This window comes from Anabrus simplex, chromosome 1 (genome assembly GCF_040414725.1).
Source record: "Anabrus simplex isolate iqAnaSimp1 chromosome 1, ASM4041472v1, whole genome shotgun sequence".
NCBI lineage: Eukaryota > Metazoa > Arthropoda > Insecta > Orthoptera > Tettigoniidae > Anabrus > Anabrus simplex.
In genome coordinates, this window is record NC_090265.1 from 153,024,556 (window position 1) to 153,050,646 (window position 26,091).

General features: G+C 39.4%; 1 protein-coding gene across 3 annotated transcripts in view; it reads right to left on the reverse strand.

Annotated features, from left to right (window-relative positions):
• LOC136863216 (probable peptidoglycan muropeptide transporter SLC46) overlaps window positions 1-26,091 on the reverse strand; it is a 237,776-nt gene that overhangs the window by 71,360 nt on the left and 140,325 nt on the right. For all 3 annotated transcript variants that reach the window (XM_067139588.2, XM_068230478.1, XM_068230479.1), the window contains one exon: window positions 9,108-9,344. In XM_067139588.2, the coding sequence (XP_066995689.2) occupies window positions 9,108-9,344 (237 nt within the window). The remainder of the gene's footprint in view (window positions 1-9,107; window positions 9,345-26,091) is intronic.

A 26,091-nucleotide genomic window follows, 5' to 3' on the forward strand; every position in this document is an offset into this window, starting at 1 on the left:
GAGCAGTTTTGCATATACAATTTTTTTGTGCAATATAATTTCAATGCCATTTATTGACCTAGTTTTTCCTTTTTAGTGCCTAAAATAATATTTGTAGTGACTGAAATTCCAATCACTAACGATAAATAATGGAACAACTTGAAGGAGGAAGAAAGAAGGTCCGAACCTTTGACAAATGAAGGTATTGGCAAAGAAAAGGGAAGTGCTGTGAAAGGTGGGGAAAATGAATGCCTCCTTAGTCCTCGAATGCTTTAATACCATCAGGATTAGTAAAGAAAAGGAGTTGATGAAGGGAAGTCACACAGGAAGCATTAAAGGAGGAGCCTGGCACAAATATGTGGCACCAATACCGGACTAAGCTCGGGGCTAGTGGTCGTCACACCGTGTCTCACAATTAAATATTTTAAAAGACTTGAATATAAGAGAGCCTCCGTGGCTCAGGCGGCAGTGCACCATCCTCTCACCGCTAGATTCTGTGGTTCAAATCCCGGTTACTCCATGTGAGATTTGTGCTGGACAAAGCGGAGGCAGGACAGGTTTTTCTCCGGGTACTCCAGTTTTCCCTGTCATATTTCATTCCAGCAACACTCTCCAATATCATTTCATTTCATCTCTCATTCATTAATCATTGCCCCAGAGGAGTGCGACAGGCTTCGGCAGCTGGCACAATTGCTATCCTCGCTGCTAGATGGGGCTTCATTCATTCCATTCCTGACCCGGTCGAAAGACTGGAAACAGGCTGTAGATTTTGATTTCACTTGAATATAAATAAAAATGGGAGACTGTGAAGAATATAATAATAAAAGTTACTGAATAAGGGATGTGAATTCTAGGACTACACAAAATGAAATGTGAATTCTGGTACTATATATGAACTCTAAATCTACACAATATTAAAGAGATATAAATACAATACAATGACGATGAAAATGGCTGAAAAAATTATGTACAATACACAGCAGTTCTCAAATATGGATAAGCATGCTTAGCTCTCTCAACAATACAGCTGTAGCCTCCAAATGCTTTCCGCAGAAGAGTATGCTCATGCTTCACCTCGCCTGTTAACAAATGAACGACTATACACACGGCTTCATGTGGCCCTTACTTATGTGAGAAATGAGTTGTTGTTTGAGTCATCAGTCCAAAGACTGGTTTGATACAGCTGTCCACGCCACCCTATCACGTGCTAAACTTTTCCTTTCTACATAACTACTACATCCTATATCTGCTCTAATCTGCTTGTCATATTCGTACCTTGGTCCACCCCTACCCTTCTTACCACCTACACTTCCATCAAAAACCAACTGTGCAAGACCCTGCTGTCCTAAGATGTGCTCTATCATTCTATCTCTTCTTCTGGTCAAATTTAGCCAAATCGATCTTCTCTTACCATTTTGATTCAGTATCTCTTCATTTGTGATTCTATCTACCCATCTCACCTTCATCATTCTTCTGTAACACCACATTTCAAAGGCTTCTATTCTCTTTCTTTCTGATTTAGTTATTGTCCATGTTTCACTTCCATACAATGCCACGCTCCACACGAAAGTCTTCAAAAACATCTTTCTAATTCCTATATCAATGTCCGAGGTGAACAAATTTCTTTTCTTAAGAAAGGCCTTCCTTGCTTGCGCTAGTCTGCATTTTATGACCTCCTTACTTCTGCCATCATTAGTTATTTTGCTACCCAAGTAACAATAGTCATCTACTTCCTTTAAGACTTCATTTCCTAATCTAATATTTCCTGAATTACCTGACCTTGTTCAACCGCACTCCATTACTTTCGTTGTGGACTTATTTATTTTCATTTTGTATTCCTTTCCCAAGACTCTGTCCATACCATTCAGCAATTTCCCCAGATCTTTTGCAGAGTCAGATAAAATAATATCATCAGCAAGTCTCAGGGTTTTGATTTCCTCTCCTTGAACTGTGATACCCTTTCCAAATTCCTCTTTGATTTCCTTTATTGCCTGTTCTATATAAATATTGAAAAGGAGAGGGGACAAACTGCAGCCTTACCTAACTCCTTTCTTGATTGCTGCCTCTTTTTCAAAGCCCTCGATTCTTATCACTGCAGAGTGACCTTTGTATAGATTGTAGATAATTCTCCTTTCTCTGTATCTGATACTGATCACCTTCAAAATCTCCAATCAAATGAGTAGCCTGTTCATCAGTGAACACTGGATTCTTTTAATATCTCACAGGGGTACTAATGTAATAATAATAGTAGCAGTAGAAATAACAACAACAATAAAAATATTTATTATTATTATTATTATTATTATTATTATTATTATTATTATTATTATTATTATTATTTACATATTTTATGCCCACATTGGAGCACTGAAATCAATACATTTGAGTTAATTTCTTCTTTTTCTTCTCCCAGAACTTTCTCATCCTCTCCGACCTCGGTCAGAAATGTTTCGATCGAAAGATCAGACAATCGATAATAATAATAATAATAATAATAATAATAATAATAATAATAATAATAATAATAATCATCATCATCATCATGTGAAATTTGATCTTCCTACCTAAAGGGATTTCAGAGATACAGTAAGTGAGTCAGTAGTTCAATATTTAGCCATGGACCACAGCCAGAAAACACAAGGAAGCTGAATTTTTTCAAAAACCATTAGAGTTACAAAGAAAATGCATATGAAGGTTTTTGTAAAAAATGTAATTTCAAAGCCATGCCGTGCACTTTATTTTCTTATAGGACTAGCCATTTACCCATTATTTTAGTTACAGCAAGTGAGTCTGCGGTACGGTATTTCACCATGGACCACAGCCAAATACACAAGAAAGCTGAATTTTCTCAAAAACCGTTAGTTATGAAGAAGATGCATGCAACATTTCTTGTAGAAAATTTAATTTCGAGGCCATTAGTATACTTCATTTTTCGGTAGAGCCAACTGTTTACCTGTTATTTTAATTGATGTAGGGCAAAAATTGCCCAAATACAGGATATACCCGTGTCAAATTTCCCACTAGATTGAAGTGGTAAAATATATCAAAAATCAAAGGTATCCCTTGCGTGATTCAGGATTTCAAGCTAAATCCTTACCAAATTTCAGCTCAATCGGTCCAGTAGTTTTCGAGCCTATCCAGAACAAACAAACAAGCAGACACCATCTTATTTTTCATTAATAGTATAGATACGTAGGCTGATCAACAAAGACCGAGACTGATTTTTTTCCTGTAGCCTCGGTGATAGTTTCCTATAGGTTAGATAAATATTTGAAAAAAACTGGTTTTTATGTGTAATGTCCGTAGGCGGCAGCACTCTTGTATCAGTAGGTTGGTAGTAACGCTCTGTTGTGTAGACGCTATGTGCATTTCACATACCAGACAATGGAGGTGACGCGAGAGGAGCAGTACACCGCAATCAAATTCTGTTTTCGTTTGAACCATACAGCCACTGAAACTTACAAAAAGCTGAAGAAAGCGTACGGTGAAGATGCACTACCACGTGCAACAGTGTTTAGGTGGTTCAAGGACTTCAAAGAAGGCCGACTTGTCTGTGTTAAGCAAGGTTGGCTTGGTGTTTCGGCTTCTGCTGTGACTGAAGTCAACATCAACACAGCTGCTGTGATTGTCTGTGAGGATCGGTGGAGGAAGCACATTGAAAAGAAATGACCAGAGCTTTCTTGGAATGGGTGGTGACTTCATCATGACAATGCACGGCCTCACGTTGTAAATCAAGTCATGCAGTTTCTGGCTCGATTCAACATTACCTGTGTACCACATCCACCTTATAGCCCTCATCTTTCACCCTGTGATTTTTTTATTCCCATCACTAAAGGCAAAGCTTAGGGGCATTCAATTTGAGAACTCTGAAGCAGTGCTCAAGAAAAGTAAGGTGATTCTCAAGGACCTGACAAAGAATGGTCTGTAGCTGTGTTCAAGGACTGGCAACGATGCTATAAAAAGTGCATTGAAGTAGGAGGGGACTACTTTGAAAAAGATCGTGTAAACAATGAAATGGAGTTATAAACATCTCTGAAAAAAATCAGTCTCAGTCTTTGTTGATCAGCCCTCGTATATTATATAGATTAACTTTTTATGTAATCATTTTTATATATTCAAGAGCTACTTCATTGTTATATTTGTATTATCTACTGAAGATTTTTTATCCTTCACATCCTTGCATTAGGCAATGTCTCCACTCGAGAACGTAATGGCCTTTTATTTTAATGAATAGATTCTAGATGTTTTATGATTGAAGTTATTCACTCACATTCATTTTGTTATTCAGCTGTATGTTCCTCATGGCCTTTGATGAGTTGTTCTGCGAGTTCAGATTTCAAATGAATGTTTGTTCGATTAGTGTGTTTCATGTATAGGCCTATTGATGTTTATTATGACCAGAGCCTGGATTTTGAGGACATGTTATCTTTTAAACGATAAATCTCACACATTGGTAACATGTATAGAAATATCTGTCATGATATCTAGATTATAGAAATGTTATAAAATGATATTTTTTTTGGCTATTTTTAATTTATAGGATTTTTTTATGGTTTTGTGTCATTTTTAGGTATTTGTTTAATTGCCAAGATACTTTTAGGTCATCTTTCATTTATTTTGCACAGTGATTTTCAGATTGATTCATTTCAATAAAATTGCAGCTTTGAATTAAACGATGTAGAAAGGTTTAACGTTTAGTTGGGGCACTGAGAAAGTATCTTAACACTTTCTTGGAAAACCTATATTCTTGAAGTAACAAGATGCTGGAGCTAATTTGGGTAAAAGAGAAAGTTAAAAGCAAGAGGTAGGTCTTAGTGATCAATCATGTGTAGTGTACATATTTATAAATGAGTATTTCAGCAGCATTGTTGAAATATGTAAGGGCAGATATACCCAAATATGTGTTACTTGTAGAGAGAGTGAGTGCATTCTTTTTTTGAGTTTTGTTGTGTCAAACATGTTGAAGTGAAACCATATAACGTTGTACAAGAAAGGGCTGGTATACAACTGACGGCATTTTATCTTCAGAAACCTGTACATGGTAGTGTACATTGAAAAATGCCTTCAGCTAAAGGTGCACACGAAAGACCAGACAAAATTGAAGCAGTTATTTTATTTTATTTTCATCATTATCATGATTATTTTATTTTATTTTATTTTATTTTATTTTATTTTATTTTATTTTATTTTATTTTATTTTATTTTATTTTATTTTATTTTATTTTATTTTATTTTATTTTATTCCCCCCGCCCCCCCCCCCCCCACGGCACTTAACGCCCTTGAAAGGGCTTTGGCCTGCCCAGTGACCGCTGTTCAGCCCGAAGGCCTGCAGATTACGAGGGGCCCTGTGGTCAGCACGACGCATCCTCTTGGCCATTATTCTGGGCTTTCGAGACCAGGTTATTTTATTTTATTTTATTTTATTTTATTTTATTTTATTTTATTTTATTTTATTCTATTTTGGCTTTTGGCCCATCAAACATACATCCATCTGATAATATATTGTACAAAATTAAAATGTACGGCACTGATTAATCTTTGTATAGTGAGCTGTTACTAGAAATTCAGTGTTGAAGACACTAGTAGTTGAAATTAATAATCTGATGCTGATGATGACGATGCTTATTGTTTAGAAGGACCTAACATCTAGGTCAACAGCCCTCCAAAAAATTAATAATCAGGCTGTTGTAAGGAATCACTGTCACACACTATATCTATATCTCTTTGTGTTTTATTAGATCTGATCACTGGGAAATCATATTTTTATGTCTGAATTTTGTAGAAACTGTGCAATGATCAAGTAAATCCTGCAGTTGAAAGGCGTTAGTAGCGCCAATAGACTTGTTGGCAATGGCATTACTAACTGTATGAGTTGTGCTTATAATCTGTCCTGTGCTGTACCATATTTTCTACACTGTAAAATGATGTTTAAATCTGCAACATGGAGGGTGGGGTGGGGAGGGGAGGGGGTGTCAAAAATACATAGGGGTGAGTCCAACACTTTTATTCTATAGAGATGACTGGGGTAGTAAATGTCTCCTAGTCTCATATGGATGATAGTTGTAGATTTCGTTGGTTGAGCTTGATATTTCCTTGGGTATTGTAGGTTGCAGAGAGGCATAAGTCATCCTTTATGGAAGTCCACAGTGGTCCATTCGGTTGACAGTGGATCGTAAGTTTTCTGGCAGATTTCGTTGGTTGAGCTTGATATTTCCTTGGGTATTGTAGGTTGCAGAGAGGCATAAGTCATCCTTTATAGAAGTCCACAGTGGTCCATTCGGTTGACAGTGGATGAGGAAGCCAATGAAGTTAAACAACTGTCTACCACAAGGATCTATACTGGCTCTTCTACTGTTCAGCCTCTACATAGGAGACATGCCTGAAACTACTTCAAGAAAGTTTGACTGAGCTCGATAGCTGCAGTCGCTTAAGTACAGCCAGTATCCAGTATTCAGGAGATAGTAGGTTCGAACCCCACTGTTGGCGGCCCTGAAAATGGTTTTCCGTGGTTTCCCATTTTCACACCAGGCAAATGCTGGGGCTGTACCTTAATTAAGGCCACAGCCGCCTCCTTCCCACTCCTAGCCCTTCCCTGTCCCATCGTCGCCATAAGACCTATCTGTGTCGGTGCGACGTAAAGCAGCTAGCAAAAAAAAGAAAGTTTGGATTTGCTGACGACTGGATGCTCTGTGGAAATAAATCATAAAGACCCAGAAGTCACAGAGTCCATTTTGACAAGAGACTTGTCCATTATTGGCATACAGTATATCTCCAGAAGTGGAAGTTACAACCACGTGCTACCAAGATGGAAGTATATAAATTTTGACTAAGAAACAAGCTGGTCAGTAGAGAAATGAGGATCTATTTTGAAGGCAGATTACTTTCTCACATAAAGTGCCCGAAATAGCTTGGGGTCACTTGACAGAACTCTCAGCTACAGACAACATCTAGTGAAAACAACTGCTAAAATTCAAACCAGAAACAACATTTTATAGAAACTCTGCAGTACAGCATGGGTTTCCTCTGCTTCAGCGCACAGGTCTTCTGCTCTTGGTTTGATTTACCCTATGGCTGAGTAATGTGCTGCTGTCTGGTTGAACAGTGCACACATAAGACTTGTTGACACTCAGTTGAATCAAACTTTATGCATTATAACAGGAACAATTAGACCTACTCCAACTTCATGGTTACCTATTCTCGGTCACATAGCTCCTCCATTCCTAAGGTGACAAAGCATGCTTGTTTGAGATTATGAGCGTATATACAAAATCATCTCACTCCATGTCCACGATGACATTCCTACTCCCAACAGAAACAGGTTTCATTCCCATTGCCCTCCACTCAGAACTGCAAGTGAGCTTGTTGAATATGGATTTAACACAAATGACCAATGGAAGGAAACATGGAAAACCAATGCTACACCTGAACTGCTTAAAATGTGCTGGATCATGTCCAAACCACCAGGATTTGACTTAAATCGTAGAACCTGGTCTGCTCTCAATAGGATAAGGACCACCTGTGGTGCTGACTCATTGCATAAATAGCTCTCCAAGCTACAATTGTGGAGCAGAAAAACAAACAGTCCGGTATATAGGCCTAGTTGAAGAATGCCTCCTTAGATCCTTTCCTGGTGACCCAGCTGAGATCTAGTTGACAACTATGGGAGCAACCAACTACATTCACCATTCAGACATTAGCCTGTGACCACTTTTTATACAAAATGTAGCTTCATTGCAAATATTTCTAGTATTAGTTAAGGAACTAATGTCTTTACTTTTAATAATAATAATAATTTTAGTGGTTTTATGCCCCACTATCTACTTTTATGGTTTTCGGAGACACCAAGGAGCCGGAATGTTGTCCCGCAGAAGTTTTTAATTTTAATTTTCCCTTTTCCCTTTGATTAATATTGCATATTTCCTGCTTAACTGTGATGTGATATTAACCATATGCTAAATTAAAATACCATGGGACGATATACGGTTTTAAATGACACTGGTGCTGAAGTTAACTTGTTTATACAATGGTAAAGGACTTACAGTATATGACAATTATGCCCCTAAATGACAAATAAATGTTTCTTGTCCTTCTGGTTAGATGTTGGAACCAAGACAATGATGGCCCTTTGTGACTTATTATTTCAACATTATAAACAAACCCTAAATGACACAGACTTTGAATCTGGCTGCATCTTATGAAATCGCACACAGTACTTTATCAGAATTTTTCTTTTTTAAATAGATATTTCCATAGTTTACCTTAAAACTTAAATTCTGATTGCACATTTGATCAACTTAAAGCCTTGGGAATATGGAAACATCAACAGCGACAGGCAAATTTAGACATTCCAATTGACGAACAGAATGATTATTTTTGTAGGGTAAATATTCAAACTATCCCACTTATAACTGCCCTGAATCACCACCATCCCCTCCTGCCAGTCCATGTATCACATTTCACTGTGTCAAAAAGTGTTTGTACTCTATTAAATCTGTAGATCAGTGGTAGAGTGTTGGCCTCCGGATCCCAATCTGGATTTTTGAAGGGTGAAAAATAGTCCATCCAGCACTCTATATTGTACAATATCAGAATGTAAAAGATCTCTGGTGACACATTTTGTGTTTACTTGACAAAATTCCTTAAAACTCAGCCATAGACACCCAAGAGAGATTTGGTTTATTCTGTCAATTTAGTAGACCTAGAGTAAAACAAAACATCAAAATTGATGAACAGACTGCCTGATGAGTGTCAAATTTGAAAAAGTCTGCAAACGGTAGCTGAGATGATGATGATGATGATGATGATGATGATGATGATGATGATGATGATGATGATGATGATTATTATTATTATTATTATTATTATTATTATTATTATTATTATTATTATTATTTAGGTTTGTTTAGAATTGAATAAAAGATATGGTTCTCAGAAGAAGAAAAACTTCCTTCAACTTTTTTTACTGTTTTTAACATTTTTTATTATCTTTAGGTCATTCTGTGGGCTATTTTTGGGCATTTTTAGGTCATCAAAATCCAGGCCTTGATTATGGCACTCAGAGTCAATGATAAATCTCTAAACATGGTAGAATAATTCCAAAGTAACAATAAACATTGGTTGAACTTACCTCTGCAAGATGGCTTTGAACAGCCATGAAGATACCAACATCATAACCACAAAGGGCACGTGGTAAAGCAGCTGTTACCAGTACAAACTCCACGGGCCATTCTGTGAAGAAATGTGCATTTAGCATGTATCCCATGAAGTATATTGTCTTGCCAACCATACCAATAATTATAGCAGTACGAGCACCATGTCGGTCAGTCCACATGGCCATTAGGAAGCCCGGTATCACTGGAAGGACCTGTGTGGATAGAATTACAATAGAACAGATTTTTTATTTGGTCATTAAGTATGTTACATACAAAATAAAATCAAAATATACTGTATATACACAAACTAATAACAAAGTTTAGTATCAATATATATCAAATTCATTAATTTTATGATATCCCTGCACTGAGTAAAAGGGGTGCATGAGTAACCACTACTTAAGCTTAAGCTTATTTATGAATATACAGTATTAGATGATAGTTCTTTTAGGCCTGAAGGCAGTGTATTAAACATCCTCAACTGAGCAATGAAATGGCTTGAAGCCATCTTTTTTAACCTATGATGAGGTTCATCGAATTGGTTAGCTGGCCTGGTATTATATTTATGAACATCACTTCTGAGTTTGATTTTGCCTCTATCTGCACATATCTCTATTTGTGTTCACAACAGTAATAATGTCTTGAAAAATATTAATAGAGAATGAGTCAGATATCATCAGTGGTACTGAGATGACAGGAAATGTCTACTAAGTTTTAAGTTACGGGATTGTGAACAAAAATTAAGTTGTGAGACAGACAGCAAAAAATGGTAGAATGGTAAACGGGGTAAAAAATCAGATCATAAGTTCCACGAAGAGAAAAAGTCCTCTCAGTTTTAATTACTGTCTTGATGGGATGAAAGTATCTCCTGGGGATCACTGTAAGTACCTAGGTGTTAATCCAAAGAAAAATATTCATTAGAATAATCACATTAATAGAACTGCAAATAAAAGGTAACAGATTCATATGCTTAAATGCAGGTACTTAGGTGTTGTAGTGTCCCCCATAAGTCCAACCCCTGGGGGGCGGGCAACAGTATGAAGTAGGGGATAGCCTATAAGGGTGAAATACATTGCGGACCTTGTGTGCCCCAGGACCGCTATGGTAGCTGTGAAGGCCTTACAGGAACCCTGGAAAGTAACAGCTAACAGGGCTCTGGTGAAGTCCTCAATGGCAACTGAGGCAGAGAAGGAGACCTTTGGTATGGCAGAGTTGGCAGAGGGGGCAACCCTTCCTCTTGGGGTAAAATAAAGAGGAAAACCACTGCCTTGTGGTGAAGAGGGATCTTCAAAGCTAAAGAAGACAGCCTCAACAGAAAACAGCAGGCTTGGAGGCATAGGTGGCAGCCCCACCACCAAGCTCGGGTACTGTGGGCCAATAACTCGCACAACCATAAATAACCTTATTACAGAAACATCAACAATGAGAAACCGGACTGATCCAAAGATGAAGACCTTTGGCTTGAAAAGGCTAACGAAAATTGGGTTATGAAATGTGAGGACTCTGCAGGAAAGTGGAAGGCTACTGCAGGCAGTGGCATGTATGAAGAGTTATGGCTTGAACATCCTAGGTTTGAGTGAGGTGAGATGGAGTGAGTTTGGGGAATTGGCAACCCATGATAGAGCTACATTTGTATACTCTGGAAGACCCAAGGGCGACGGAGCGAGTTATGGAGGTGTGGGTATATTAATGGACAAGGAGGCCAAGAGGAGCCTTATGGAGTGCTACCCAGTGATGAAGAGGATAATAGTGGCACATTTTAAGACCAATATTAGAAACGTTGTGTTGATAGTATGCTATGCACCTACAGAGTCGGCGGAGGAGGAAGAAAAACAGCTGTTCTATGGACATATTAGTAGTATGGTTAAGAAACAGAAAAGAAAGGATATCATACTAGTTGGAGGAGACTTGAATGCAAAAGTGGGACAGGACAACGAAGGACTTGAACATATTATGGGAAGGCATGGTTTAGGAGAATGAAATGAGAATTGACAGCTGTTTGTGGACTTCTGTGCAAGCCACGATTTGGTTATTGGTGGTACTGTATTTCCACATAAAGACTGCCATAAAGTGACATTGGTATCACCAGATCATAGGACAGAAAACCAGATGGATCATGTGGCTTTTGGACGAAGGTGGAGGAGTTCATTGTTGGATGTGAGGAACAAGAGAGGTGCGGACTTTGGTTGTGATCACCATCTTGTTGTGGCTACCTTTAGAATGAAGATCCAGGCACAAAAGAGAAGGATAGAGCAGACAAGGAAGTGATATGATGTTGGAAAGCTAAGGGATGACAGAAATATGAAAGAAGCCTTCAGGATAGAACTAAAGAATTGATTTCAAGCACTCACTGAGGTAGAGGATGAAATTATTGAGGAAAAATGAGGAGCAATTAGATGTGCGAGAAGGTGAGGGAGAAGAAGAAACCCAGCTTGGCCCAAGGATTAAAGTCTGCATTCCAACAGTGGAGGAAATCAAGCGGGCATTGAGAGAGTTGCATATTGGTTAGGCAGCAGGAGTTGACAATATTCCAGCGGAAGTCATGAAAGTTGATATGGATACCACTGCCAATATGTTGCAGCCGCTATTTGAGAAGATATGGGTTAATGGAGAAATGCCGACAGATTGGAGATGTGGGTTGCTGGTGAAGTTGCCAAAGAAGAGAGATATATCAAACTGTAACAACTGGAGGGGCATTACGCTTCTTTCGATCCCTAGCAAAGTCTTCACCAGGGTTCTGCTGAACAGAATTAAGTAGTATATCAACTTGAGGATCCGATGGGAACAGGCAGGCTTTCAATCAAATCGCTCATATGTAGACCAAATAAACAACTTGAGGATAATTCTGGAGCAGTGTGCTGAGTAGTCATCTCGCCTCTTTGCAGTGTTCATCGGCTTCGAAAAAGCTTTTGATTTGATCAACAGAGAAGCTATGTGGAAGAACGTGAAGCGGTGTGGAGTGCCATCACAAATTATCAGCCTCATTCAAGAAACGTACCGTGATTATACATGCAGAGTCATTCATGAGGGCCGTGTATCTGAGCCTGTATCTGTACGTTCAGGAGTACGTCAAGGTTGTATCCTGTCACCAACCATGTTCCTGGTGGTGGCTGATGCGGTAATGCGGAACGTAACGAGAAATGTGAAATGTGGTATCCAGTGGGGATTGGCTAATAAGTTGGAAGACCTAGACTTTGCTGACGATGTGTGTCTCCTGTCTGAGGGACATGGTGAAATGCAATCAAAGAGTGAAGACTTGGCAAAAGAAGGAAAGAAGGTGGGACTGATGATCAACTCAAAGAAGACCAAAGCCCTAAGGACTAACACCAACAAACTAGAACCATTTGTCTTCAGTGATAAACCTATAGAGGATGTGGATAGTTTCATCTATTTGGGCAGTGTAGTTACCAAAGATGGAGGAGCAGTACAGGATGTCTCTCAACGTATACAAACAGCAAGTGGTGCCTTTGTTTGGCTCTATCCAGTATGGAAGAGCAACAAAATATCTATCAGGACCAAACTTCACATTTTCCGAAGTAATGTCAAGGCTGTTCTATTATATGGGTCCGAGACCTGGAAAGTGACTAAAGTGATTACCTTCAAGTTGCAAACCTTGGTCAACTGCTGTTTGAGGAAGATTCTAAACATCTACTGGCCGGAAGTAGTCTCCAATCATGAACTATGGAGAAGGACGGGTGAAACCAAGATGGCCATACAGATAAAGCGGCGGAAATGGAAATGGATAGGGCATACATTGAGGAAAGGGAATGAAGCCATTGAGAGAGAGGCACTGGATTGGAACCCGCAGGGTAAAAGGAGGAGAGAAAAGTCTAAACAAATGTGGCGAAGATCTGTACACATGGAGGCAATGGAAGAAGGCAAGACCTGGAGAGAGGTGAAGAGGTTGGCTGGCAACAGGATCAGATGGAGATGCTTTGTTGATGCCCTGTATTCCACAAAGAACAACAGGAATTAAATAAGTAGATGTTGTAGTAAGGATGCACAGGAGAGGGCATATACATCAACGGTAAGACTCCGATTAGAGTACGGTTACAGTGTATGGGGAACTCACCAGAACTACTCGATTCAAGAACTGGAAAAGAGCCAAAGGAAAGCAGTATGGCCTATTCTGGGATATTTCTGACAAAAGAGTAGCGTTACAAAAATATTGCCAACTTTGGGGTAGGAAGGCTTAGAAGTAAGGAGATGTGTTGCTCGACTAAGCGATATGTTGGTGGTAGCCATCAGTGCAGGTCAATGGTGATTGATTGATTGATTGATTGATTGATTGATTGATTGATTGATTGATTGATTGATTGATTGATTGATTGATTGATTGATTGATTGATTGATTGATTGATTGATTGATTGATTGATTGATTGATTGATTGATTGATTCCACGCCATCTGTGCATTGGCAGCTCGGAACATATTGATTAATAATACCAATATAAATGGTCCGTTATTGGACATTATAAATTTTCCAAAAAAAATAACTCATTCCTGGTTGCCAGCATTTCACCCCAGTGTGCTAAGTTGGACTCATCAGTTGGTAAGTAGCATACCCACCAAGACGCATGGCTAGTGCATACCGTGGAGGTATGCACTAGCCAGGAAATTAAAAAAAAATAGAATATGTTTAGTTATATTGGTCAACACATGCATAATATAATGAAGTTTTTTTTTAAATTTTCAAAGAAGATCCATGGCCGGTTTCTGGAATGACAGTTATCTGTAGATGCGTAGTTATCAGTGACTTAACATGGTGATACGTTTAGAATGAGTTTCCGAAACAACAGTTATCGGCTTTTTTCACAGTTTTCTCCACAACGACTGGTAACTGCAGCTAGTGCTGTAGTTACCTCTATGTTAGAACTGATTCCAACAAATAGCGCTATGAGGCGCCACTCCATACCGTTTCGTACAAGGTCTTGTATTAGTTTCGTAAACATTCGAAAGTGATAATGAACTGGTTATAATATATTTACAGTCCAACTCGTTGGCTGAGCGGTCAGCGTACTGGCCTTCGGTTCAGAGGGTTCTGGGTTCGATTCCCGGCTGGGCCGGGGATTTTAACCTTAATTGGTTAATTCTACTGGCACGGGGGCTGGGTGTATGTGTTGTCTTCATCATCATTTCATCCTCATCACGACGCGCAGGTCGCCTACATGGCGTCGAATAGAAAGACCTGCACCTGGCGAGCCGAACCCGTCCTGGGATATCCCGTCACTGAAAGCCATACGACATTTCATTTTTCATATATTTACAGTCATTCATTGTAGTTTTAACGTGCTTGGGTGTGCTGAACTCGACAATATTTCGTTAGTACGTTTACTTCCACGTTATCACTTGGCTTTAGTCACTGATTCCACTTGTATGGTGTCATCTGGTCCAGCTGTTCAGAGGTTACAATCTCCTCGAAGCATGACGCCTCTACTGTAGATACAGTCACTCCCATAAATATTCGGCCACTGACAAAATCCGCGGAAAAGTGATGACAATAACGTAACCATGGGCAGAATGTGAAACCAAATGTGTCCAACTAATGGAACTACATGTGTTTGCTTATGCAGAAGAGAAATCATGGAGCATTGATGTACAATATGCTGTAAAAGAAAGGACATTGCGCACATGGGTGAAATGACACGCCTCAAATATATTCGGTCACCCGGAAAGGCCGGGATTGTCGCTTTGTTCATTGACGGCGACAGGGCTCATGGTGTTGCAAAACGTTCAGTTCAGTAGTGCGGTGCCGCAAGACATGTCGTGCCGAAGTCATTTGCTGCAGTGTTGCGGACTGATATCAAATGGAGTGCAAAAGACAACACACTACCACGTTTGAAGAACACCAGCTCGTGATATTCCATCATACTCGAGGTAAATCGCATAGTAAGATATCGCAGATGCTTAATATAACCAGAACAACAATTGGAGATATAATAAGACGATTCGAAAATTAAGACGGAATTGATTCAATTTCCCAGACAGGCAGACCAAGAAGGCGGACAGAACGAGAGGAGCGGTTTGTGCTTCGTAATGTGAAACGAATCCCGAAAATTAGTGCCCCGAAACTGCAGCAGCTGTTTTAGAGGGGTGTGAAAAAAATGTGGGTACTGAAAGCGTGTGAAGAGCCCTGCGAAGTAATGAGTTCTTTGAGAGAAGAGCTAGGAGGAAACCATACATTAGTGCGGTAAATAAAAATAAGCAGCTAGAGTTCGCAAAAACCTACGTAAGCAAACTCAGTGCTTGGTGGGTGGATGTGTTATTTGTTGATGAGTCGAAGTTCAACGTCTTCGGGTCCGATAGAAAGCAATTGGCGTGGCGGAAACGTCACGAGGAACTGAAAACAAGCAATTTGCCAGCAACGGTAAAATATGGTGGAGGAAGTGCAATTGGGTGGGGATCTGTAGCATCGAACGGGGTTTGTTTACTCAGTTTCACTGAACATACTTCGACAAAAGAGGGCTTTTGGCTATCCTCAAAAACAGTTTGCGACATTTTGCGGAACAACTTGGTACGTCTGATACGTCTGAAAGTAGTTTAAAAATTACTGTAGTGTACTGTACAGTAGTATACGAGTAATATCCTATTAGAATTTAGTGTGCTTATTTTATTATTGTAAAATATTTGTGTAGTACTGGTGTGGTAGAGGTATCCGTAGAAACCCTTACTAAAATATTGTTGAAATTAGGATAGGCTTAATTGCAGTTTGGAATTGTGTAGTTCTTGTGTATTACTTTCGATATTCAGTAATTAACAGCAGCTTTTATCCTGTTAGGGGTTGTAGGATTAAAAAATAATAATAATAATAATAATAATAATAGAGCACGACTAAGTAGTATTGTAGTGTAGTCGTATATTAATTACCTTTTTGTTGTGTACTATCCCAGACAATATATCCCTCCGTTCATTTATTTTTTTATTTTATTTTTTTAAATTAAAATTTTCCCCCCGTAAAGAATGGCTAAGGAGCGCGAGTGTACTTATTGTGGGTGTGGTGAGGCATTGAGGGGTATGAGGGAGGAGTTGGAAAGTTTGAGGGAGATAATTAGGATTCTCACAGAAGACGGGAAGGAAGATAGGACTCCCTCAAACAATGTACAGGTTACAGTAGGTGTACAAGAGGGAGGGGAAGGAAAGGGAGGAGTTGTAGAAGACAGGTGGTCTAATGTTCTAAGGGGAAGGAGATTGCAGGCCAAGGGCTCTATTCAGGATCAGAACTCAGGACAGGTGTCTGTGCGAAATCGGTACGAGTCACTCCAGGTAGAACAACAGAGGGAAGATGAGGGACAGGGAACTGTTGCTGAGATGCGTGGAAGTAGGAGGAAGGGAAAAGGTAGGAAAGGGAAATGTAGAGTAGAGGATAGGAAAAGACAGGTGGAACAGGGTCATGGGAAGGAGAAAAGGGAGGAGTAAGTAGCTTCTGCAGCTATCAGGAAAGATAGGGCTGACCAGGAGGGGAGGGGATCAAATGAGGTGGGTAGGGTTGAGGCTCTGGTCATGGGGGATTCCATCGTTAGACACGTGGGGAAAGTGTGTGGAGGAAAGGGAACCAGGGTAGAATGTTATCCAGGAATTAGGTTGAGGCAGATGTTGAGGAAAGTAGAAGAGAGGGAGGAGAAGGTGGTAGTGTTTCACGTTGGTACCAACAACGTAAGGCAAGCTGATATAAGTACCAACATAGTTGGAGATGTGTGGGATCTGGTAAATGCAGCACGGGTGAAGTTTAAGAAAGCGGAGATTGTTATTAGTGGAATACTGTGTAGGAGGGATACTGACTGGAGGGTGATTGGGGATTTAAATGAGACTATGGAGTGGGTATGTGGGAAACTGGGAGTGAGATTTCTAGATCCTAATGGGTGGGTAGGAGAAAGGGATCTGCGCTCGGATGGCCTTCATTTAAACCGCAGTGGTACGTATAAGTTAGGAAATTTGTTTGGAAGGGTAATAGGGAGGTACATTCAGGGAAACGGGATGGCCTAGGGAGCGGTGATAAGGGAACAGGGAACTGGAAATCAAGTAGGGATGACATAAAATTGTTAGTGTTGAACTGTAGAAGTATTGTAAAGAAAGGAATAGAATTAAGTAATTTAATAGATATATATTTACCAGATATTGTAATAGGAGTTGAATCATGGCTGAGAAATGATATAATGGATGCAGAAATTTTCTCACGGCACTGGAGTGTGTATCGTAGAGATAGGATAGGAAAGGTGGGAGGGGGAGTTTTCATTCTGGTGAAAGAAGAATTTGTAAGCTACGAAAAAGTTAAAGATGAGACACATGAAATTCTAGGTGTAAGGCTCATATCTAAAGATAATAGGCAACTTGATATATTTGGAGTGTACAGATCGGGAAAGGGTAGCACTGATGCGGATTCGGAATTATTTGATAGGATAGTCAGCTATGTGGGAAACGACATGGAAAGAAATGTGATTGTAGCGGGAGATCTGAATTTGCCAGATGTCAATTGGGAAGGAAATGCGAACGACAGGAAGCATGACCAACAAATGGCAAATAAGTTAATATGGGAAGGACAGCTGATTCAGAAAGTGATGGAACCAACCAGAGGGAAAAATATTTTGGATGTGGTGCTGATAAAACCAGATGAGCTCTATAGGGAAACTGAAGTAATAGATGGTATTAGTGATCATGAAGCTGTTTTTGTGGTAGTTAAAAATAAATGTGATAGAAAGGAAGGTCTTAAAAGTAGGACTGTTAGGCAGTACCATATGGCTGATAAAGCAGGTATGAGGCAGTTTCTAAAAAGTAACTATGATCGGTGGAAAACGGTAAATAAAAATGTAAACAGACTCTGGGATGGGTTTAAAGAAATTGTTGAGGAATGCGAAAACAGGTTTGTACCTTTAAGGGTGGTAAGGAATGGTAAAGACCCACCTTATTATAATAGAGAAATAAAGAGACTAAGAAGGAGGTGCAGACTGGAAAGAAATAGAGTTAGAAATGGCTGTGGAAGTAAGAAGAAATTGAAGGAACTTACTAGAAAATTGAATCTAGCAAAGAAGGCAGCTAAGGATAACATGATGGCAAGCATAATTGGCAGTCATAAAAATTTTAGTGAAAAATGGAAGGGTATGTATAGGTATTTTAAGGCAGAAACAGGTTCCAAGGACATTCCAGGAATAATTAATGAACAAGGGAAGTGTGTATGTGAGGATCTTCAAAAGGCAGAAGTATTCAGTCAGCAGTATGTAAAGATTGTTGGTTACAAAGATAATGTCGAGATAGAGGAAGAGACTAAGGCCAAAGAAGTAATAAAATTTACGTATGATAACAATGACATTTACAATAAGATACAAAAGTTGAAAACTAGAAAAGCGGCTGGAATTGATCAGATTTCTGGGGATATACTAAAGACAATGGGTTGGGATATAGTACCATATCTGAAGTACTTATTTGATTATTGTTTGGCTGATGGAGCTATACCAGATGAATGGAGAGTTGCTATAGTAGCCCCTGTGTATAAAGGAAAGGGTGATAGACATAAAGCTGAAAATTACAGGCCAGTAAGTTTGACATGCATTGTATGTAAGCTTTGGGAAGGCATTCTTTCTGATTATATTAGACATGTTTGTGAAATTAATAACTGGTTCGATAGAAGGCAATTCGGTTTTAGGAAAGGTTATTCCACTGAAGCTCAACTTGTAGGATTCCAGCAAGATATAGCAGATATCTTGGATTCTGGAGGTCAAATGGACTGTATCGCGATTGACATGTCTAAAGCATTTGATAGGGTGGATCATGGGAGACTACTGGCAAAAATGAGTGCAATTGGACTAGACAAAAGAGTGACTGAATGGGTTGCTATATTTCTAGAAAATAGATCTCAGAGAGTTAGAGTAGGTGAAGCTTTGTCTGACCCTGTAATAGTTGAGAGGGGAGTTCCTCAGGGCAGTGTTATCGGACCTTTATGTTTTCTTATATATATAAATGATAAGAGTAAAGGAGTGGAATCGGAGGTAAGGCTTTTTGCGAATGATGTTATTCTCTATAGAGTGATAAATAAGTTACAAGATTGTGAGCAACTGCAACGTGACCTCGAAAATATTGTGAGATGGACAGCAGGCAATGGTATGTTGATAAACGGGGCTAAAAGTCAGGTTGTGAGTTTTACAAATAGGAAAAGTCCTCTCAGTTTTAATTACTGCGTTGATGGGGTGAAAGTTCCTTTTGGGGATCATTGTAAGTATCTAGGTGTTAATATAAGGAAAGATCTTCACTGGGGTAATCACATAAATGGGATTGTAAATAAAGGGTACCAATCTCTGCACATGGTTATGAGGGTGTTTAGGGGTTGTAGTAAGGATGTAAAGGAGAGTGCATATAAGTCTCTGGTAAGACCCCAACTAGAGTATGGTTCCAGTGTATGGGACCCTCACCAGGATTACCTGATTCAAGAACTGGAAAAAATCCAAAGAAAAGCAGCTCGATTTTTTCTGGGTGATTTCCGACAAAAGAGTAGCGTTACAAAAATGTTGCAATGTTTGGGTTGGGAAGAATTGAGAGAAAGAAGAAGAGCTGGTCGACTAAGTGGTATGTTCCGAGCTATCAGCGGAGAGATGGCGTGGAATGACATTAGTAGACGAATAGGTTTGAATGGCGTCTATAAAAGTAGGAAAGATCACAATATGAAGATAAAGTTGGAATTCAAGAGGACAAACTGGGGCAAATATTCATTTATAGGAAGGGGAGTTAGGGATTGGAATAACTTACCAAGGGAGATGTTCAATAAATTTCCAATTTCTTTGAAATCATTTCGGAAAAGGCTAGGAAAGCAACAGATAGGGAATCTGCCACCTGGGCGACTGCCCTAAATGCAGATCAGTATTGATTGATTGATTGATTGAGTATACAGCGTACTTTGAAGTTCTACCAAGATAACAACCCTAAACACAAGTCGTAACTTGTCAGGGAATGGCTGCTGTACAACTGCCGAAGATTTTGGAGACTCCACCACAATCAGCCGACCTGAACCCCATCGAGAATGTGTGGAGTAGAATGAAGGGAGCTCTGCAATTGCGGTCGCCAAGGTCCCTCACAGAATTGAAGAGGAGACTGCTGTAAGAATGGGCGGCATTAAGCCCTGATTATACCAAGAAAGTTATCGCCAGTATGCCGAATCGACTGGAAGAGGTCATAAAACATCAAGTTGGACCTACGAAGTACCGAATGTTTAACAGGGTTGTCAATTATGCGAGAGTATTTTGCTCTTTGTATAGTGGCCGAATATTTTTGAGGCGGCACTGGAATTACTGCTTTTATTTAAAGTACGACAGATGGCGTACTAATGACTGTCAGAAGAGTTTGACTTACATCACAATGTTTGTAGAACGTGTTATGATGTTTTCCTACATGTTTCGTTGTATTATACGTTATCATTATAGTGTAAGAACAGCTACCCAATAAAAGTGTGTCAAAAATCAGAGTGACCGAATATTTATGGGAGTAACTGTATATCTTCCAATACGGGAAATGAATCGTCAAATAAAATAGAACTGGAGTCAAACGGATTTTCATCACGCTCTAATTGATCCTTCATTGTAGATGTAATGTCAAGATCTCTTTCGTCAGGCTTTGAATCATGAGTCCCACCAACAGTTAGTGAACACCCAATCTGAAATTATGGAGTATTTACCATTAATATTTACATTTGTACTAAATAATAAATATCATATGTACCGGTATGCATTTATTATAAACCTGCTGAATAATAAATATCGATTTTTCATTGCTTTTTTTAAATGCTATTATATTCTTTAACCGGTGATGTGAGGTCTCAGACTCCTAATAAACATAAAACATCTGGACTTCTTTAATTAAAAATCTTGCAGGAAGCTGTAGTTTATGTTAACTTCTTATCTGTTTCAACACACTTCACACCCTGAGTCAGGGTTAGCTCGCTGCATTCGATTGAAATTCTCAAGTTGACTTCACGTCAGCAGTTACGTATTTTTGTCAATGCATGTTGCGTGGTCAGTGTAAAAAAAAATCTGCGACTGTTGCAGCGAGAACAGATGGATATCGCACCATCAGTGCAGAACTTCAGTGCCGGAATGATAGGTTCCAAAGTGTGCGGCACGTTTTCATTTATGTGATTATTTTCATTTACGTTTGTTGTGTTCTGGATCAGTGAAAAGTGATCTGTTTGGTTATTGCGGTGTATTTTTATCATTTTACTGACGACAACGATCAAGGTGAGATTTAAGACGATGTCTGCATACTGTGAATAAGAAAGAAGGGGAAATAATATATACCTAATTTTTGCATCGTTAGATCGTAAATATTTTCATATCATGAGAGATTATGACATGCCGAATCAGATTGATTGAGATGACTGTGTACCGTACATATTTGCCAACCATTTTTCTTTGTAGAAAACTTCTGCTACGGTAGTAAAAATTAACTAGATATCACCAAAATAACCCTAAAACATTCGCGTAGAGACATCTATTGGATGACGAGAGATACTAAACCCGACGATAACTGTACTGTTTATTACCAGGGCTTATAAATCTGGATTTAAGTTTCCGGAAACTCATTAAAGTTAAAAGCACAGTTAAAGTTACAAGCGCTTTTAGGTAACTCACAGGTAACTGTGGTGTACCAGAAACCGGCCACCAGTGTCATAAGAAGATAACTCATCACATTCCCAGAATATCTGAGAGTCACGTTATCATAAGGACTACTTAACTTTTAAAACTACACTGAATATGACATCAAAAGTATTTTTAGCTATAAGTCATTTTAACTGTTAAAAAAAGTTTTAAACCATAATTTGATAGTTTCACCCATCTCTCCCCACTCCCTCTTTCCATAACACAGTCCTTTAATTTGAGCTAAGTTAATTATTTCTAAGTTTTTCAAATGTCATTTTAGGATTAAGAAGAGATGAATATGTCCTTACTTTTGTAAATATTACACCTAAACAAGACGTAACTGATGTTGTCTAGTCACTAGATGAAACAAGTACTACAGTTTTTAGTTTGCCAAATGGCAAATAAATAGTATCGATTAGGTGGAATCATCAATTTATTTCTCTCAATTGCTGACCATTTGACGGGAGAGGTACAATCTTGGCAGGCCAAGAATTTTAATGTGCGGTACCCGGTATTTGTGACGAGGGTTGCTCCCCGTCATGCATGCGAATACTTTTGAGGTCGGAAGAGGACAAGAATTCACCGAGCGAGGTTGGATAGGAAAGATGATAGTGAAGAGCTTGACATAAGTAAGCTGAAACAATGCCAAACTCAGCCATGAGCCGCATGACGATCATCCCATGCTCTCAAGTTCAGAGCCACTGGGGTTATCCCTTTTAGCTGCCTATTACGACAGGCAGGGGATACAGTGGATGCAAATTATTCTACCACTGTTAACCACAGGGAAGCCAGCTACTGCATGAATTACTTCCCCTCTCCCCTCTGTAACAATAATAATAATGGCGTATGGCTTCCGAAGAGGCTGGTGCAGGACTTTCGAGTTGATGTCTATAGGCGACCTGCGTGTCTGTGAGAATGAGGCCCTAGCTGTGATGAAATCTAATCTGAAAATGACACACACACACCCATCCCCCGAGCCATCGGACTTAACCAATTAAGGTTAAAATCCTCGATCTGGCTGGGATCGAAGCTGGGACCCTTTAGAGCAAAGGCCAGCATGCTAACCATTTAGTCATACAGTCGGACCTCCCCTCTGTGAAAGCCTCTTGCAGCCCTTATTTTCATTTGCTGCTTATGCACATTTCTTAATCTGGTCCACAGACGACAGATGTTAAAACCGTTTATTGCAGAGCGAGGAAAAACTGAAGGATTTCAACTGAGGGTTTTACGTGTAATTGTTACTATTCGGATTGGTAGTGTTGAATGTCATTTCAAACGGGAAAACAAAAGGATAATCAACCCCATAGGCTACTCCAGAGGTGTTCGAATTTATGATAATATTTATAAAGCACGTGGTTTTGCATTCTGCTTGTCAATATGTTGTTTTCTTTGATTGAGTTCTTTTAAAATGTATTTAACCTGTTTACCCTGTGTTTCACCCGGACTCAGCGAGGGATCTCACCTCTACCACCTCAAAGCAGTGCCCTTGAGCGCGAGACTTTTGGTCGGGGGATACAACTGGAAAGAAGGAAGAGTTCCTCACTCAGGTGGCCTTACTTGCTGTACTGAAAAGGAGCCTGGTGGGGGATGCGAAGATTGGAAGGGATAGACAAGGAAGAGGGAAGGAAGTGGCCATGGTCTTGAGTTAGGTACCATCCTGGTATTTGCCTGGAGAATAAGTGGGAAACCACGGAAAACCACTTCAAGGATAGCTGAGGTGAGAATCGAACTCCTTCTACTCAGTTGACCTCCCGAGGCCTCCCCGTTCCACATCTCGTACCGGTATCACTTTTCAAATTTTGTAACAGAGCCGGGAATCGAACCCGGACTTCCGGGTAGCAGATAATCACACTAACAGCTACACCACAGAGGTGGACATTGATTGGGTTACGGTATAAAAAGTATTTGAAGGTTAGGCCTATGCACGTATCGAATTTTACGTAAGAGGAAGAGACAGTCTACCGTAACGATGCGTGACAAGTTGTTCCTTATATAATAATGAAATGGTCTTCCGAGCCATATTATCTAAACTAAATTGTAGCCCTACTTTGTAGCTAAATGTTTTCTAAATCACTCGGTCTGCCACCGCTTAGTTTATCACATTTTAGATCTTCCTATTTTCTGATGCTGTATTGATTTTGTATGTGTTTCAAAAATGCAGATGAGACCCACAGAAAAATGTGGTGGCTGGCCGTGTATGGACCTGTCATTTGCCATCTGGAACAGACATCATCGGCCTTATATATCACACACCACGATATCCTCTTCTTGAGCCCACCCTGCATTTCTTATAATGGTGCGCTTATCGGAATTTGTATCGATAAGAACAGTAATACCGTACCTTATGGCCCACAGTATAATCTTTTCAAATGGTTCAATTTTACGCGGCGGTTTCAAAGAGAAAATAGAAACACTCCATTACGCATTAAATAGATATAGAACAGAATACTCCCATCCCCTAGTTTCAGATAAGTAGGTAGAAATACAACATTGTGTTATAGTCACAGAATGGAATATATCGCGATCGCAAATTTGGAGAAAAAAAGTTTAATATGTGTAACAACCTCCAGCCTTTTTTAAAAAATATCTGAATTCGCGAAAACATCGCGAAAGTCGTATAATCTAACGAATTTGATATGCTTTTTGCGGAAAATACGCAGTTTTTGAATCAGCGAAAATTATGCGCGAACTTTCCATTTTGAAACAACTTAATTGATTTTTCGATAGTACTGTGTTCGTGCTCAACAATCGATCGTTTCTAAATTGCAGGTCGATCACATAGAAATTTATTTATTTATTTATTTATTTATTTATTTATTTATTTATTTATTTATTTATTTATTTATTTATTTATTTATTTATTTATTTATTTATTTATAAACCCTGGTACGTTAACGTCAAGAAAGACCTCGAATAAATGGACCTACGACCAGATGAATCGCACAAACGAGACCTTTTCAGAACAAGCATCGTGACATTTGGGACTTTCCGGGATGTGAAGTGGACAACTGGTGGGAAGTGGTCGAATGAACGCCGTGGTTGACACAGCGAGCTCATGAAAGCATACTAGAGCAATCGAAAACTGAGTAAACGCCAGAATGTATAATGAAACTTATCGTGGTCCCTAGTTGGCCGATTAGCGAATAATAAATAGGCCTAAATAAATAAATACATAAATAAATAAATAATTGCAGGTTGAAGCAAGACCGACTCCAATCTCCAAACCACACAAGACCTCAGACATTAACCGACCTATCCAAACTGCCCATAATGACGGTGTTTTGATTTGTAGAATTCATGTGTTTACCAAATATGTACGGAAAACTGAATCTTATTAATCGAAAATTATACTTATTTATAACGTTAAAAAGGCTACAGAGTCTCTTTCAGTGCCGTAAGAAGCTGTTTATTCTTAAAAAACGTAGGCCTATGTATTCGAACAATTCCGGTGATTTAAAGTTATTGTCCCCTCATGTTCTTCGTAGAACCTGTTTTCTTTATATTTTCAGTTATTTATTTATCAGTGCCTTTTTGCAGAGGCGAAGTTAGGGCTCGAGGCCCTCTCTTACACCTAACCACAGTTACCTGTGCGGTATATTTATAGTTTAATCAGATGGGTCGTATGTGCTGTGTGCCTGGTTGTAAGTCCAATTATTGAGGCAGTGCACAAGCTTCAGTGTTGAGATTTCCAAAAGACCTGGTATTGAGGTAAACCGGTTCGGTGCATTCATAGGGAAAGCTTCGAACCAAGTGATACTAGTGCTGTGTGCATTAATCATTTCAATGTAAAATTTATTGTTAGGGAAGATGTTATACCCGTAGAAGGTGTTGATCCTAATCGGGTGCCACGCAAACTTTTGAAGTTACCTAATGATGCCTATACCTAGCTCGATAGCTGCAGTCGCTTAAGTGCGGCCAGTATCCAGTATTCGGGAGATAGTAGGTTCGAACCCCACTGCCGGCAGCCCTGAACATGGTTTTCAGTGGTTTCCCATTTTCACACCAGGCAAATGCTGGGGCTGTACCTTAATTAAGGCCACGGCCACTTCCTTCCCACTCCTAGCCCTTTCCTGTCCCACCGTCCCCATAAGACCTATCTGTGTCGGTGCGACGTAAATCAACTAGAAAAAAAATGATGTCTACTCTAGCATTTTTCCAATCAGCCAACGTACCTAACTACAAAATTAAATCAGTCCCGGAAAGATCCGAAAAATCGTGACTCAAAGTTACGACTGGGATAATTATGAAAATACTTTTAAACGGGTACAAGAATGATGCCATTTGTTTTACAACGGAGGTACATTCCTGGTCACGGTAGACAGGTCTGAGATTACCTCCCTAG